Below are 13,734 nucleotides of genomic sequence, written 5' to 3' on the forward strand. Positions count from 1 at the left end.
CAAGATCTGATTCCTGTTGGGCCAAGCTCTTTGAAAATGGAAATCAAAAGACAGGTTAGCAGGAGCAAAACTCCTTCCTCTAAGGTTTATTTGTTTTTCTGTTTGAAACAAAACAAAAACTGTCTGTGCACCCTAATTGGGACATGTGTCAAAGAGCATCCCATATGCCATTCCACCTGCCTTGAAATAAAACCAGAAGCACTGTGGTGCATCATAATGAACTTCTGTCACATGAAAATGGGGCTTGACAGGGAGAAGCATAGTGGAGACAGAGCAAAATACCTCGCCATCACAAGATAATACCCCAGTTGGCCTCTATGGGCTCTGTGTATAGTGTACCACCTAGGAGTAATTTCCAGACTTGTTAAAATAAAGATTGTCATCTCTTTCTTCACTTCTATTTTCTAACTCACAATGAACTTAATGGTGAAGATAAAATCAACTACTAGATACGATATCATCAAACTATAAACATAAAGATGGAGGATCAGTCATTTTTGCTCCTTTGTCCATACCCTTTCATGCATCCTGAAATCTGCCTCACTCCTAATGAGGCTAATCTTGTTTTGTCCTCTTGAATGCCATCTTAAGACTCTTATGCACTCTAGGCTCTGGGACAACACATTAGAGCCATATTTCCCTACCCACATGACCTTGTTTTACTCAACACGCAGTCTGATGAAGAGTTCTAAAGAACTTAAAAGTCTCTTCTCAGCTTTGTGACATTTTAGTTAGTTTTCACAGAGGTATTAGCATATTGTTGTTTTCGTCCCTAAGAGAAACACTGGAGGTAGCCAATAAATCGGAAGATGCCACCAGTTCCACAGGCACTTCTGGGTTTCTTTTCCTCTTTGTCTAGCTTAAAGGGAAGGTTTCCCCACACAGCTTCCTGGTGAATCTCTCACGGCTATCCTCCAGTTTCCCCACACATTTATATGCAACGTGCATTCATTGTTGTGTGTGTCTTGGAAGTTATTCTAGATATAAAATTTGAATCACATTGCTCTTTTTATCACCTGCTCCTTCTAGTAATATGTCTTACATGCCCTCTCCACCTCCACAAATCTGTCCTTCTGATTCACAAGGATAACACTGGAATGGTCATGCTACTAGAAGAAGAGTAGACAAATTCCAGGATTGTGGAATTTGCTTGGTTTTTCAGCTAGAACATAAAAGTTCCACCACCTAGTCAGGAATGAAATGGTGACATGGGAAGGAGACAATTACTTATCACTCCACCCCATCAGAGATAATTTGCATATTTCAGTAGGGGTGTGGGTCCCAGATTCAGTCCTTGGCATCTCGAAGCAGGAGTTGGAAAACTCATGCCTGAAATGCTGGAGAGCTGCTGCCAGTTCGTGTGGACAGTACTGAACTAGGTGGACCAAGGACCTGTAGATCCTTGCAATTTGACTTGCAATTGTTAAACTACTGAGAGTCAGAAACACTTGGTCCGCAAAAAATGATCCCGGGAAATGCCAGTGCACTAACAGCTTTGCTTGTCATCTTTCCTGTAGATGGATCTTTGGATCTTTCAGTAGCAAACTACTTGCAAGGAGGCTCAGCAGTGCAATCTTGACCAACCTAAAAAGGTTTCACTGTGCTAGCAAATCTGTAAGTGTCATTTTGTGCAACCAGAAAGCAAAAGGAAAAAGCACTCCTCGTACAAAACTGGTATACCTGGATACAAAATGCCCAAAGAAAAGGAATGAGTAAGCAGCCTTGCACAGACATGTCCAACTCTTCTCCCAGCTCAAATGCTGTGATGGGCAGAGTATCATAGCAGCACAAGAGAGCCCTCAGCTCCAGAGGCTTGTCTCACTGGGAGATCTTGATCCCTCAAGCTGAACCCTTTCACAGTGTTTTAATTTAGACTTTTAGCCTACTCTTTTCTCTGAAGATCTCAAGGTGGCTACAAGACTCTTCCCATGCTCAATTTATTCTTACAACCAAGCTGTAGAGTAGGCTTGACAGAAAGAGAAAGGATCAGAATGACCAGACAAGGCCATTTGATGAGTTCCTTGACTTTTGAACTCTATGCTCTTAGCTCGACGCTCTAACTATGCCACCACGTGCGCTCTAGGACCCTGAGCTCATTCAAGGGTAAATTCCAAATGCAATAGATGATTTTATGAGCAAACAAGCCAACATAAAGCCATAGCCCATAATTAAATTTTCCTGGATTCCTGCCTAGATGAGATATGTCTACCACTCATGTCATATCAATTGCCATGTTTTGATAAAGCCCTAGTGCAAGCTAGCTTTTCCTCTCTGCTTTCCAACACGTTTCAAAGCAAAGCAAAAAAATCATACAGCTGGAAAACTCCATTAACCACATTAATATGCTACAATCACCAAACTGGGGCCACCCTCAAAGCCTGACAAGTAGCAATGTTGACTCCAAGCTTGGGCATCCAATGATGTGCCACCTTACCATTGAAGGTTTTTAGTACGCAAAGGTAGGTAACATGGAATTCCTAGTTGAAGCTATCAGTGCATTCTGAAGTAGCTGTGTGCAGAGAAAAAATCTTTTACAGAATCTTGCTACATACATCTTCGTATTTGACGGTCAGCGGCTGCTGTTTATAATTGATGCCTTTCCCATCTCAGTCTCCACTATTCAAAAGCTTATCTCTGAAGGTCTTGTTCCTTCGCCTATGCACTGCTTCTTCCTCTCCATCATGGGAAGTTTTAAAAGCTCAAATAAAGAATAAAAAATGGTTGTGGAAAGTAATACACTTGCATAGCAGAAAACTAGTCAAGGTTGTATGAAACTCCCAGAGGTTATAAGAAACTTCCTTACCAACATCTTGGTCACCCAGCACACACACACACAGAGGGGTGGGCTATGATGCTACCATTGAAACAGTGACAGAAAATCTACAGCAACATTGAAAAAGAATTCAATCATACAATTAATTTGCACAAATTTCGGCATCAAAGAGGATGTGAGCAGCAAACTCTTTGGGGCTGCAGGAAAAGCGTGAACCACACAGTCAGCACAGAGCAAATGCCTCCCAGGCCAAGGCAGCTTAAGGATAGAAGCTAGTCATTGTTTTCAAGCAGGCAGTAGTCTCCATACAGGCTCAAGAAGGCACACAGACATTCAGCAAGCAGTACAGCAAAAGCAAGCAAGAATAAAAAGCAAGCAATACTCAGAAGCTCCAAAATTCTTAGCACACTACACGGGCAGCACACTGTTAGATGCTTTCAACATATCTCTCAACCTGCAAAAAGACTAAATGCAAGTCACCACCCCCCCAACTGAGAAATCAAATCTTAATCGCAGGGAAAAGTGATGGGATGAGCAAGCATGAATATTTGCTAACCAGCTGCTTGATTGGTAGGCTTCACAAAGGATAACATGTAGATAGAGAAAAGCAAATTGCTCTCATGGTCTATTTTTGGTATCAAATTCTATTTGTCATAAAAACAGTACCCTAGTTATCAGGAGGCAGCAGGTGCCTTTCAGGCCTTTCCTCCCCAATGCGAAGGTGAACCATGTCAGTCCTCCAGCTAGATCAGGACCACAGGTGTCCATGTCCACATCTGGACCTGGAGAACATTCTCTAGCTCTGGGTCCCTTAAGTCCAGAAATGAATTTGGGAGTGTGAGCTGAAGAAAATGGAGGCTGAAACACACAGTGCAAGAAGTGCTCTGCTGGCCATAAAAGGACCATGAAATAGAAGACCGACTTGATTGAATTGGCTACATTTCCCTGCAAGAGAACAAGATTTTGGCTTCTGTATCACAAACAGATAACAAACATACTGCAGTTTTGTGTCCATGGAAACAATCAAATTTAGGATGGGACATTACTAATTCAATTGCCCTCAGTCTTATGTATGTGAGGAAATTGTTTTAGAAATTTAAAAGGCTGTAACATTTGCATTTTGTCAAATAACAAAAGACAGCATTTCCTTCTTATCAATATAAATATGGCAATTGTTCAGGAACTAGTTTCTTTGTTTTTTGCTTTGGACAGAACCTGCGCAGACTTTGTTAAAGAGGCTGTGTCCTCAGCCAATGTATACTGTAATTTGTAAACTGCTTACAATACTATACACTGCAAATATTGATTTTGCTAGGGCTAACGGCTGAAACAAATAGATTGAAACTGCGTTAAACAAGTCCTGACCAATCCAAAGCTTCCTGCTGCCTACTAATAATTAGAGCTATTGTCACATGTCCAGATTGTCTTCTTTGCCTATAGAGGGCTTAGAGGTTTATGCACACAGAGCCCAGAGCAGCTTTTCTGGGAAAGTCTCATTCTCACAACTATGAGTAGCATGTTTCGAATTTTGGAGTTCTAGACAATCCTTTGCTGATGATATGATAACCATTTTTACATCCAATTCACAAACAAGAAGCAGGCCCTAGCAACCTAGCACAGTGTAAAAATGTGTAAAGGCACTGAATCCCCCAGCTGGGAAAAGATTAGATGCTGGTGCCTAGTTATGAATCTGAAGTTCAAAGTAATGTCTCTCCACAGGCAAATTTTCACATTGAAAATATGACGTTGCCTCCTAACACTGGATGTTGGTACCTAGGTCTTCAAAACATTGATCCAGCCTGAGATCTCAGGCCTTAAATAGCCAGTTCCGATGTCATGCACATCAGGAAGCAGCCCTGGGCAGTGCAGATTTCAACACACACAGCTGGTTAGTGTTGTTGCTTTAAAAACAAAAACAAAACATACAGAGTTAATGAAGACGGGGAGTCAACAGAGATTCTGTTGCAGTCTTTGTTGGCACAGTGGCTAATCCCACATTCCTTGGTTTAAAACAGAGTTGAGAGGTATGCAATCCAGGTCCTTCCCCTGCTTTCTTACCTGCGTGCCCGGTGAGTCATGTGCTGATGCTGCCGTGTTATAAGAGCACTTTCCCAAACTGGGCCATTGTGGCTACTTCTATACCAACTTGCAGCCAGGTGCCCTGGGTAGGCTGGGCCAGTGAAACCATGGTCCGACTCCGTCTCGGCGGCCAGCGATGATGCTGAGCTGCCCATGGCTCCCCCCAACCCCGGCTGGGCCCAGATTTATCCTAGGTTAGGTCCAAGCCAGCGGCACGAGCAGTCGGCCAGAAAGAGTGAGGAGCTGCAGCATGGATTGGTGTAAATATTCCCAACACTGGAGAAAGGGAAGCTGTTGCTGATTGGAAAAAGAAAAACACAAAACAAGAGAACAGGGAGAAGAGAGAGAGAGAGAAAGAAGGTATGACTTTTTGAAAAAAAACAATGACATGACATTTCTAAGAGTCTGTTAAAAACAGAGATGGTACCCAAAATTGCCAACATGGCATATTTCATTCAAAATTAAGCAAGCCTTTTCAAACTTGCTTGCATGGAGTGAGATGAGAAAAATGGAAGATGCTCCTCTGGGTATGTTGTCCTATTCACAAGTCTGGAAGGGTACCTTAAACGTTCCTTTCTCCAGTTCAGCACTTCTCTCTATGAAAGCTGGAAAAGGGAAGATCGACAGTTTTCAAGCCGTGTTCTGCAGAGCTCTGAAGTTTACTGCAAAGGAGGGCAACTTGTCCCCCCCCCCCAGAATATTTAGCCAAGAACTCCCATGATCCCTCACCACTAGCTATGCTAGCTAAGACTGATGGGAGCTGCAGCCCAAAACATCTGGAGAGCCACAAGTTGCCCACCCTTCGCTTACTAGAAAGCTTAATGGGGACAACCATGTGAGAAGATCAATGACAGCAGGCAAACTTCCTTAGAAGACCATTTGCCAGTTGCTCAATATCCACTGCAATCTTTAGTAGTGGGGGGGGGGGCACTGAGCACTGGTGGAGGGGCACATGCCCCTTCCTAAAGGTCAGGCCAGTGCACTGTGCAAACTGAGCAAGCTTCCTAAAACATATCCCAGAATCCTCTGTAACAGGCAGGAAGTTCCACAGCAGATGTACCAGGTTTCCTCAACAAGCAAGTTATTATGGAAAAAGTTAACTGGGGGGAGAAAGTTAGCGAACCACTGCAGTCGCCAATACAATATAAAGGGACTATTGCCCTAGCAGGATAGGAAACACTCTTCCTGTAGGTCTTAAAAAGTTAGGACCAATAAAAAGCCTATTTACACAAATTAGTCTGGAAATGGCAAAAGGGTGACTGAAGTGTGGGAGGGATTTTCCTTTTTATTCCCCAACACATGCCTATATAGCTGTATCTCGCAGGGCAAGGTCACAATCCTTTGCATGTTTACACAGGAAAAAAACTCCTGCAATTCCCAACATTTCTCGCTCAGTACTGCTGGCTGGAAAATGCTGGGAATTACAGTGCCTCTCTCTCTAAGCATGCGCAGGATTGCACTTTAAAGATAATTAACTTCTACTACACCCCTCACCCAATAGTAGTGTCTTCATCAGCAGTAGCACATGATATTTATATCTATCCCTACCTTTCTTCCCACAGTATTTCACCCTTATGACAACAACCAATAATAATAATAATAATAATAATAATAATAATAATAATAATATTGGGCGGATGACACCCAGCTCTATCTCTCATTTACATCTACTCCAGGTGAGGTGGTGGCTCTGCTGAATCAGTGCCTGGCTGAGGTAATGGGCTGGATGAGGGCCAATAAACTGAGCCTCAATCCAGATAAGACAGAAGTCCTGTTGGTGGGTGGATCGCAGTTTCAGGTAAGTGACTTTGACCTTGTCCTGGATGGGGTAGCACTCCTGCTAAAGGACAGGGTCCGCAGCTTGGGAGTGCTCCTTGACCCAGAGCTGTCACTGGAATCCCAGGTGGCGGTGGTGGCAAGGAGCGCTTTCCTACAGCTTCGGCTGATCCACCAACTGCACCCTTACCTGGACAAGCACTGCCTAGCAATGGTGATTCATGCTCTGGTAACCTCCTGGTTGGATTACTGTAATGTGCCCTATGTGGGGCTGCCCTTGAAGATGGTCCGGATACTTCAGCTGGTACAGAACAGAGCTGCCAGGTTGCTGACAGGGACCAATCGTTATTCTCATATAATGCCAGTCCTCTACCAGCTACACTGACTTCCAGTTGAAGTCCGGGCCCAATTCAAAGTACTGGTTTTAACCTATCAAGCCCTGAATGGCTTGGGACCAGGATACCTGAAGGAGCGCCTCTTCCCTTACATGCCCTCATGGTGCTTAGGAGTTGCGGGAGAGGTTTTGCACTGGGAGCCCTCTTTAAAGGAGATAAAAATAACAACTACCCGGAGCAGGGCCTTCTCTGCAGTGGCGCCCAGATTATGGAATGCACTCCCTGGAGAGGTGCACCTGGCGCCGACTTTATATTCTTTTCAGTGCCAGGTTAAAACCTTTTTATTTAATTGCTTTTAAAAATTAATATTTTTATTGTTAACAGATGCTTTTTTGTTTTGTTTTTATATAATTTTATGGAATTTGTATTGTTTTATTGTTTTTAATTGTACATTTATGAGCCACCCTGAGATGCCGAGGCATGTGGTGACGGCATATAAAAGTTTTAAATAAATATTATTACTATTTTAACCTTTGTAAGCCATCCTGAGGCATGTTTCACAATGGACGGGGTAAAAATGTTTTACTTAAATAAATAAACCCTATGAGGTAGGTTAGGTGGAAAGACTATGACAACCTCACTCAGTGAGCTCCATGGCCAAGTGGCAACGAGAACCCAGGCCTGCCAAGTTCCAGTCCAGCACTGTCACCACCACATCACACTGGTGCACCTTAACTACTTCAGACAGTGACAGACCCAAATGGAAGAGGAAGCTGGTTTATGCTGAAGAAAAGCATATCCCTTGAACACCATGGAAGAAAGAAGCAAGCACAAAGCGATCCCAGAAGGAAAAAAAGGAAATAATGTTTGTACACCTTCCGTCTGCTGCTTTCTGCTCTCCTTCCAAAGATCTGCATGGACCAGCTCTGCCAAAACATGACCAAGAGAGAGACCTATATGACACCAGCTTGCATATGTCAGATTTCCCCAGCCTGGTGCCCGTTTGTAAACGTCAACCTTTCCCAGTGGCCGTGCTGGCTGGAGATGACAGAACTCACAGTCCAACACAGCTGGAGGGTCTCAACTGTTCAGCAGGGAGACTGCAAACTTGAACTAATTGGCAAACAGTCAACAACTTTCAGCAAGAGCCATGGCTCTTCAACGTAACTCCTAGGATCTACAAAGGAGCACACAACCTTGCTTCGAGAAGTTTTACGGGGCATTCCACCAGTAGATGGGAATAAACTCTTGGTGCCAATAAGTAAATCTTAGAAGAGGCATGTTCACATTTTGGAAAGGAAGAAAAATGTGCAAAGACCAGGAAACCACCAACTATTGGTGACTGGGAAAAAGAGGTGAAAGCAGAAAGAGGGGGCACAGCCATCCAGGTAATGCCAGAGAACTGGATTTAGTCCCTAGCATTAGTTGGGGGCGGGGGTGTTAAAGCCCTGATCTACAGATAAAATCTTGTGGCTTGTGAAATCAAGTGTAATTATAAGGAGTAATTACCTCTACAAACAATAGTTTCTCATGCATAATGACATGAAACAAACAAGAATTTTACATAATGGAAGAAAATGATAGGGCCTCACTATACAGACTGGATCAGTTCAGTTGAACGTGCCCCAAAGAGTTTAGCAAAGGGTTCTTGTGGCTATGTGGGGACATCATCTTTATCCTCCAGCAGACACAGCTAAGCCAAATGTCTGAAGATGTCAATATTACATTTAAAGTACAGCAAGAGGCTAAAGAAAACTGCTTCCCCACTGGGGAAGAACCTAGATTTTGAACAGCAGATACAAGTCTGAGAATCAGCCACTCCTTCTATACTTAAAAACTGCATATATCCACAAGGTTTATGAGGAGGGTGAAACCTGTTGGCAGAGGCATTTAATTTATCTCTCATGTGCTATTTCCTCTTGAAGCAGCTGGAAGAAGATACTGTAGAGCAAAAGTCTATCCTCTCCCCACACATACCTTTCATTTCTCACTTTTTCCCACATATGGGCGCATGCACACACATGCTTCTATTTTGCAACAGCTGCAGATCCATGTTTGCAACCAAATGACTATTTCTGCCACATAGCATTTTAAGAATCACTTTGTGGATCCCAAGTTGCTCAAGTCATAGCTTAGTGTGTTAAACTTTCTGAAAATGGGGGAAACTTTGGGGATTAAATATGTATCTGAAAATAGGCATGTCTCTTAAGTAGGGATGTGGAAGTCTTTACTATCTGGATCTATGTTGGGTGGGAAAGGATCAAGTGAACAAGTAGTACAGTTAAACTAAAATTATGAGAAGGAAAGAGAGAGAGAAATTGCTCTTGCTGCATTTATTCTGGGTTGCTGTGACATGTGAAACAGATCATTATTTCATATTTAGTAGCCTGCATTTTGAGAATGAGTTCCCTGAGTTCCAGTTGCCATGTGGAAGAGAAAGCAAGCTGGAACAGCATTACCACATGGAGACACAGAATTGGAGTTGAATAGCACAACTCCAAAGCAGAGTTGTAAGTCTGCCTCTTAAGATAAGGCAAAGTAGCACCTTCAAAGTATCCATCCCTGCATTTAAGAATATATGTGAATATGTGCCAGGAACACCTGAGGCCCAGTCTATATATGCAGTAGAATGAGGCGGCACACTAGACAGTACCTTGGCAGACTGCAGGCCACAGAAAATCACTGTTAAATCATTTGTGTTATTTTTTTTAAATCCTGCAAGTAAACAAAAAAGAACTATTACCACGTCAGGGGAAAAGGTTCTAGCCCAGCCTACAGTTGCCTTGCAAGGAGTTTCAGAAAACATTTAAAAACATGTTCTTCCTGCCTGTACTCCAAAGTGGCACAGTCCTATTTTCTACATCTGAATTCTACTTATTTTCTATATATGTAGAACAGGCCTGTGTGACTACAGCTGTAATTCTGAACATCTGGGATAGGCAACTCAACACTTATAAGCCTCAACCAGCGAGGGACAGGAATCTGAGATCCTGAGCACTGTAGTCCAAAACCTCTTGTGGACACCAGGTTGCCTGCTCTTGCTATGCACACTTAGCTGGGAGAAAGGCCAGTTGAACTCAATGAGTCTTAGCACTGAGCAGATATGCATGCGAGTGCACTGCACTGCACTTGTTAGAAACAAGCAAGTGAGCCTATGCACGGTGCCAAATCTCTTGGAAATAAAGTATGTGTTGATAACATTGCTGTCATTATTGTAAAGGCTTTTTTTTAAAGCACAACTGCCAAAATTTTTTAAAATCCCATCCATGTTTCAACTCAGAAGACTTCAAGACCAAAGCCTGAAGGAATCAAACAGACATTTTCCCACTGCCCACAAATGGCACTTTAAAAAAAAAAAGACCAAAGTTGCATGTTATTACTTTTTGGTCCCTTGGGCTAACTGATTAAGATAGTGCTATTCTGCTGCCCGAGTGGCACCCTCCCTTCAAGGTCTCGCTATATCACCCTTCACTTAGTTTACCTCCTCCCACTTATGGTGCTTCCTGATACAGACTGCACATCGAAGTGCCCAAGATCTGCCCAGATCTGCTTTTCCCCCCTCTTGCCTTTCTAAAGAAGAAGAAAGCAGCATGTGGAAACCTGGCTTCCACCAAGCAAAACACCAGGAACTGAACAGAGGTGGAGCAAACAATGTTCAAATCTTTTTGGAGCATAGTGCTGTCCTTCTACATAAATAATAATTCTAGTAAACTCTTTGGAGCCCCTTCCGCAATTCCCTGGGCATTCTTGCTATAACTAGAATGACAAAACCAATCAGCCCTACCCTACCAAACAGAAAGAAAAAGAAAAACAGCTGTGCATACTGAAGCTCAGCCAATTCTGCTAAGGAAGACACAAGTTGCGTTCCAAGCCGGCAACTGCAAGCAGCAAAATGTAATGCTTCTGACCCTTTCCATAAGAGGAAGTCAGAACCCACGGCTGAGCATTCAACTGTGCCGCAGGAGAAAGAGAAAACCGGAAGCCTCCTTTCACACTGCTCAGAGCAGCTCTACAGCTGAGTGCAGAAGAAGGGAATCTATAAATAGGTTCAGGATAACCCAAGCTAAGCTGCAAGTCTCCAATACTGTTCAGTAATACAGGGCTATTTTCTAGGCCACATGTCTAGCAAATCTGTTATGTCCGTATAAAATGTTATGCAGAGAATCTCCAGGATCTGAAACCACATGGTCTAAGTTCCTCAAATTTTATAATGGCAGAAGTCCAGAAAAGTGTTGAAAGGGTTTTAAGCAGGAAGATGACAGAAAAAAGGAAAAGTCTGTCTTTCTGCTCACCATTGGTCCACACAGGGGAAACAAGCATGTTAACAGAAGCAAGATGAGGTGTAGGATATATTTAAGGTCCTGCTACATGCTCAAGACCAGAGGGAAGAAAAGTCTGCATGTTGGGAGGGGCACTTCCTTTTGCAGATAATTAGAAGCAATTAGAAATATTCTGCATTTCTTGATTTATAATTACTTTTCCCATTCCTATCCTGCTCTCTCTCCATGGAGTTCAAGGTATCTCACCTCAGGATCATTCCCCTTGATCCTCACAACTGCCCTGTGAGGTAGCCCAGGCTGAGATTGTGCCAAATGTACCCAACAATCATGGCTGAGGAGGGATTTGAACCCAGGACTCCACAGCTGACAGGCAACTGTATCACCACTATACTGTGACAAGTCCTTGTTGTGGAAAATGCCAAAGGAAACAGGGAAGCAAACAAGGAGTCCATTCAGCCAAGACGCATACACAGGACCCTTTCACGTATTAGGCTAAAGTAAACTAAAATTTGTTACTAAATCTTCACCAGCCTAGAAACCAAAGCTCATTTTATTTCTCCGACTAGGGAACTTGGCCACAGTCATACTTTATAATTTTAAGGCTGTGCATACATATACTTACAATTCCCTAGAGAAACAAGACTCTCAGTTTTAAAATTACTGGTCTAACCCAGCACTAAGGCAGAGTGTTTCAGCCTTAACAGCAGATCATTCTTATTGCTGGCTTTTTCCTTCTAACAAATTAATGATAATTTTTGTTTACTGACTTTTTAGTACTCTCTCTCCCCTTCACTACTCTCAAAAAACATTGAGATTATCCTTTACTGACTGAATTGGTTAACACAAAAAATCATATTACAATGAAGTGTACTTGAAAGCTCCAGCTGCCTTAAAACTGACATGGCAGAGACCTCCCTTACCTTCCTTTTTCATTTGTGAGAAAACAACCTTAACCATGGTTAAAGATTGGCAGGGTTTGCACAATATAACAACTCATACTCAAGGCTGCATGTGGATTGTTTTTGAACCATGGATTGTGGCTGAACTATGGGATGTTACATTATGTGAATCCAGCTGCGCTAATAAACCAACCTTTGTTAACCACAAACAACTTACGATTCATTACCCTAAATGCCAAGGGTTCTCTTCATCCGTTGCTCATGGTTAACGAAGCAGTTAGTGTAGCTGGGTTCATACAATATAGCAGCCCCATAGTTCAACAAGTCATGCTCAACCCATACTCAGCTGTAAACATGTTGCGTGAACCCGGCCACTGAGATTTCAATTAAACATAGCCAATGTCAATCAGAGCTTAATCTTAATCAGGATCTCAAAGCAAGGCTTGACGCAGGTTAAATGTCCCACTAAAAGCAAACCGCCACCAAAATTCACAACAGGTCTGAGAGAACTTTTAACCATGTTGAAGACCAGTGAGGGAAGGTCAGGAAGAAAAGGACGTATGTAATCCCGAAGCCCAAGACCTCGGCCATATTTAAGGGAAGGCTGCATTATACCTGCACCAGCCCACATCCTCACATTCCTCATCTTTAAAATGGGAACAAGCCAAATACCTCTTGGATAGGATAGATTTGCAGGTCAGCAAGAACAGTAAAGGTTCTTGCATATTAAAATACCACAAATAATTGGCTTCCGTCATTGTTTCCAAAGTACGAGGGACTTGTACTTGTTTAAGGGTGTATTTACCAGGTGATGCTTTAATCACAATCATTTCCATGCTAAAGGAAAACCAACAGGTCAAGTAATGGAGGCTTTAAATAATAATAATAATAATAATATGTCTACCTCAGTACTGTTTGTATTCTGATATATTGTTTTGCACAGGGCTGTAAAGATGAAAAACATCCAAAGTTGTGGGTTCAGTGGATTGTGAAATTTGTGGGGGACAGAGGACCTGCCACACAAAGACTTGAAATGCCAAAATAAGACCTGCTAAATATTTAACAAGCCATAATGACTGCAGAAAATGGACTCTTACAAAAATTAAAAACGGCTTTAGGAAATGTGTGTTTGGAGGGGGAGAGAATTAGCCCTCCCCATATAAAGAAATAAATCACTGCTTGAGTTAATCTAATTTGGGAGACCCAATGTTGCAGCAATAACAATGGAAAAAGACAAATGGGGGATTTAACTAATAGAAACAAATAGTTAAGCACCTATTTTGCTTCCTTTTGTGGTTTTAATGCATAATTACTACATTTCAAGTGTTACAGTTAATTACGCCTGCAAGAGGATTTTTAGAACAAATAAACTGATCTATTATGAAGCAATTTACTCCTTCCTATTCTCTAAGCCATTTCCTCCCTCCCTTCCTCCCCCTACGCAAGCACTTACAACAGACTAAGAGAAGGGAGACAGGCAAAGTTCTCTGGTCCCATGCAAGAAGCTCGCCTTTTTCTCAAAAGGGCATCCACCAGAAAAAAAGCAATTAATCCCAGCCACTGAAGGCCCCTCGTCAGATAAAGACAGTGGC

General features: G+C 42.6%; 1 protein-coding gene across 11 annotated transcripts in view; it reads right to left on the minus strand.

Annotated features, from left to right (window-relative positions):
* Window positions 1–13,734, minus strand: part of CAPN15 (calpain 15) — a 145,180-nt gene that overhangs the window by 106,596 nt on the left and 24,850 nt on the right. For 6 of the 11 annotated variants that reach the window (XR_006415011.1, XR_006415012.1, XR_006415010.1 and 3 more), the window contains one exon: window positions 4,832–5,149. The exons of 2 other annotated variants lie outside the window; for them this stretch is intronic. Coding sequence is in view for 5 of the 9 variants with exons in the window: in XM_044433093.1 (XP_044289028.1) it covers window positions 4,832–5,007 (176 nt within the window). In the remaining 4 variants the exon portion in view is untranslated. Of the gene's footprint in view, window positions 1–2,552; window positions 2,699–4,831; window positions 5,150–5,413; window positions 5,433–7,838; window positions 7,890–13,734 lie in introns of those variants that run through there. 3 more of the 11 variants (XM_044433092.1, XM_044433094.1, XM_044433097.1) reach the window with 3 other exon arrangements.

Source organism: Varanus komodoensis, unplaced genomic scaffold (genome assembly GCF_004798865.1).
Source record: "Varanus komodoensis strain SLA01 unplaced genomic scaffold, ASM479886v1 scaffold26, whole genome shotgun sequence".
Taxonomy (NCBI): domain Eukaryota; kingdom Metazoa; phylum Chordata; class Lepidosauria; order Squamata; family Varanidae; genus Varanus; species Varanus komodoensis.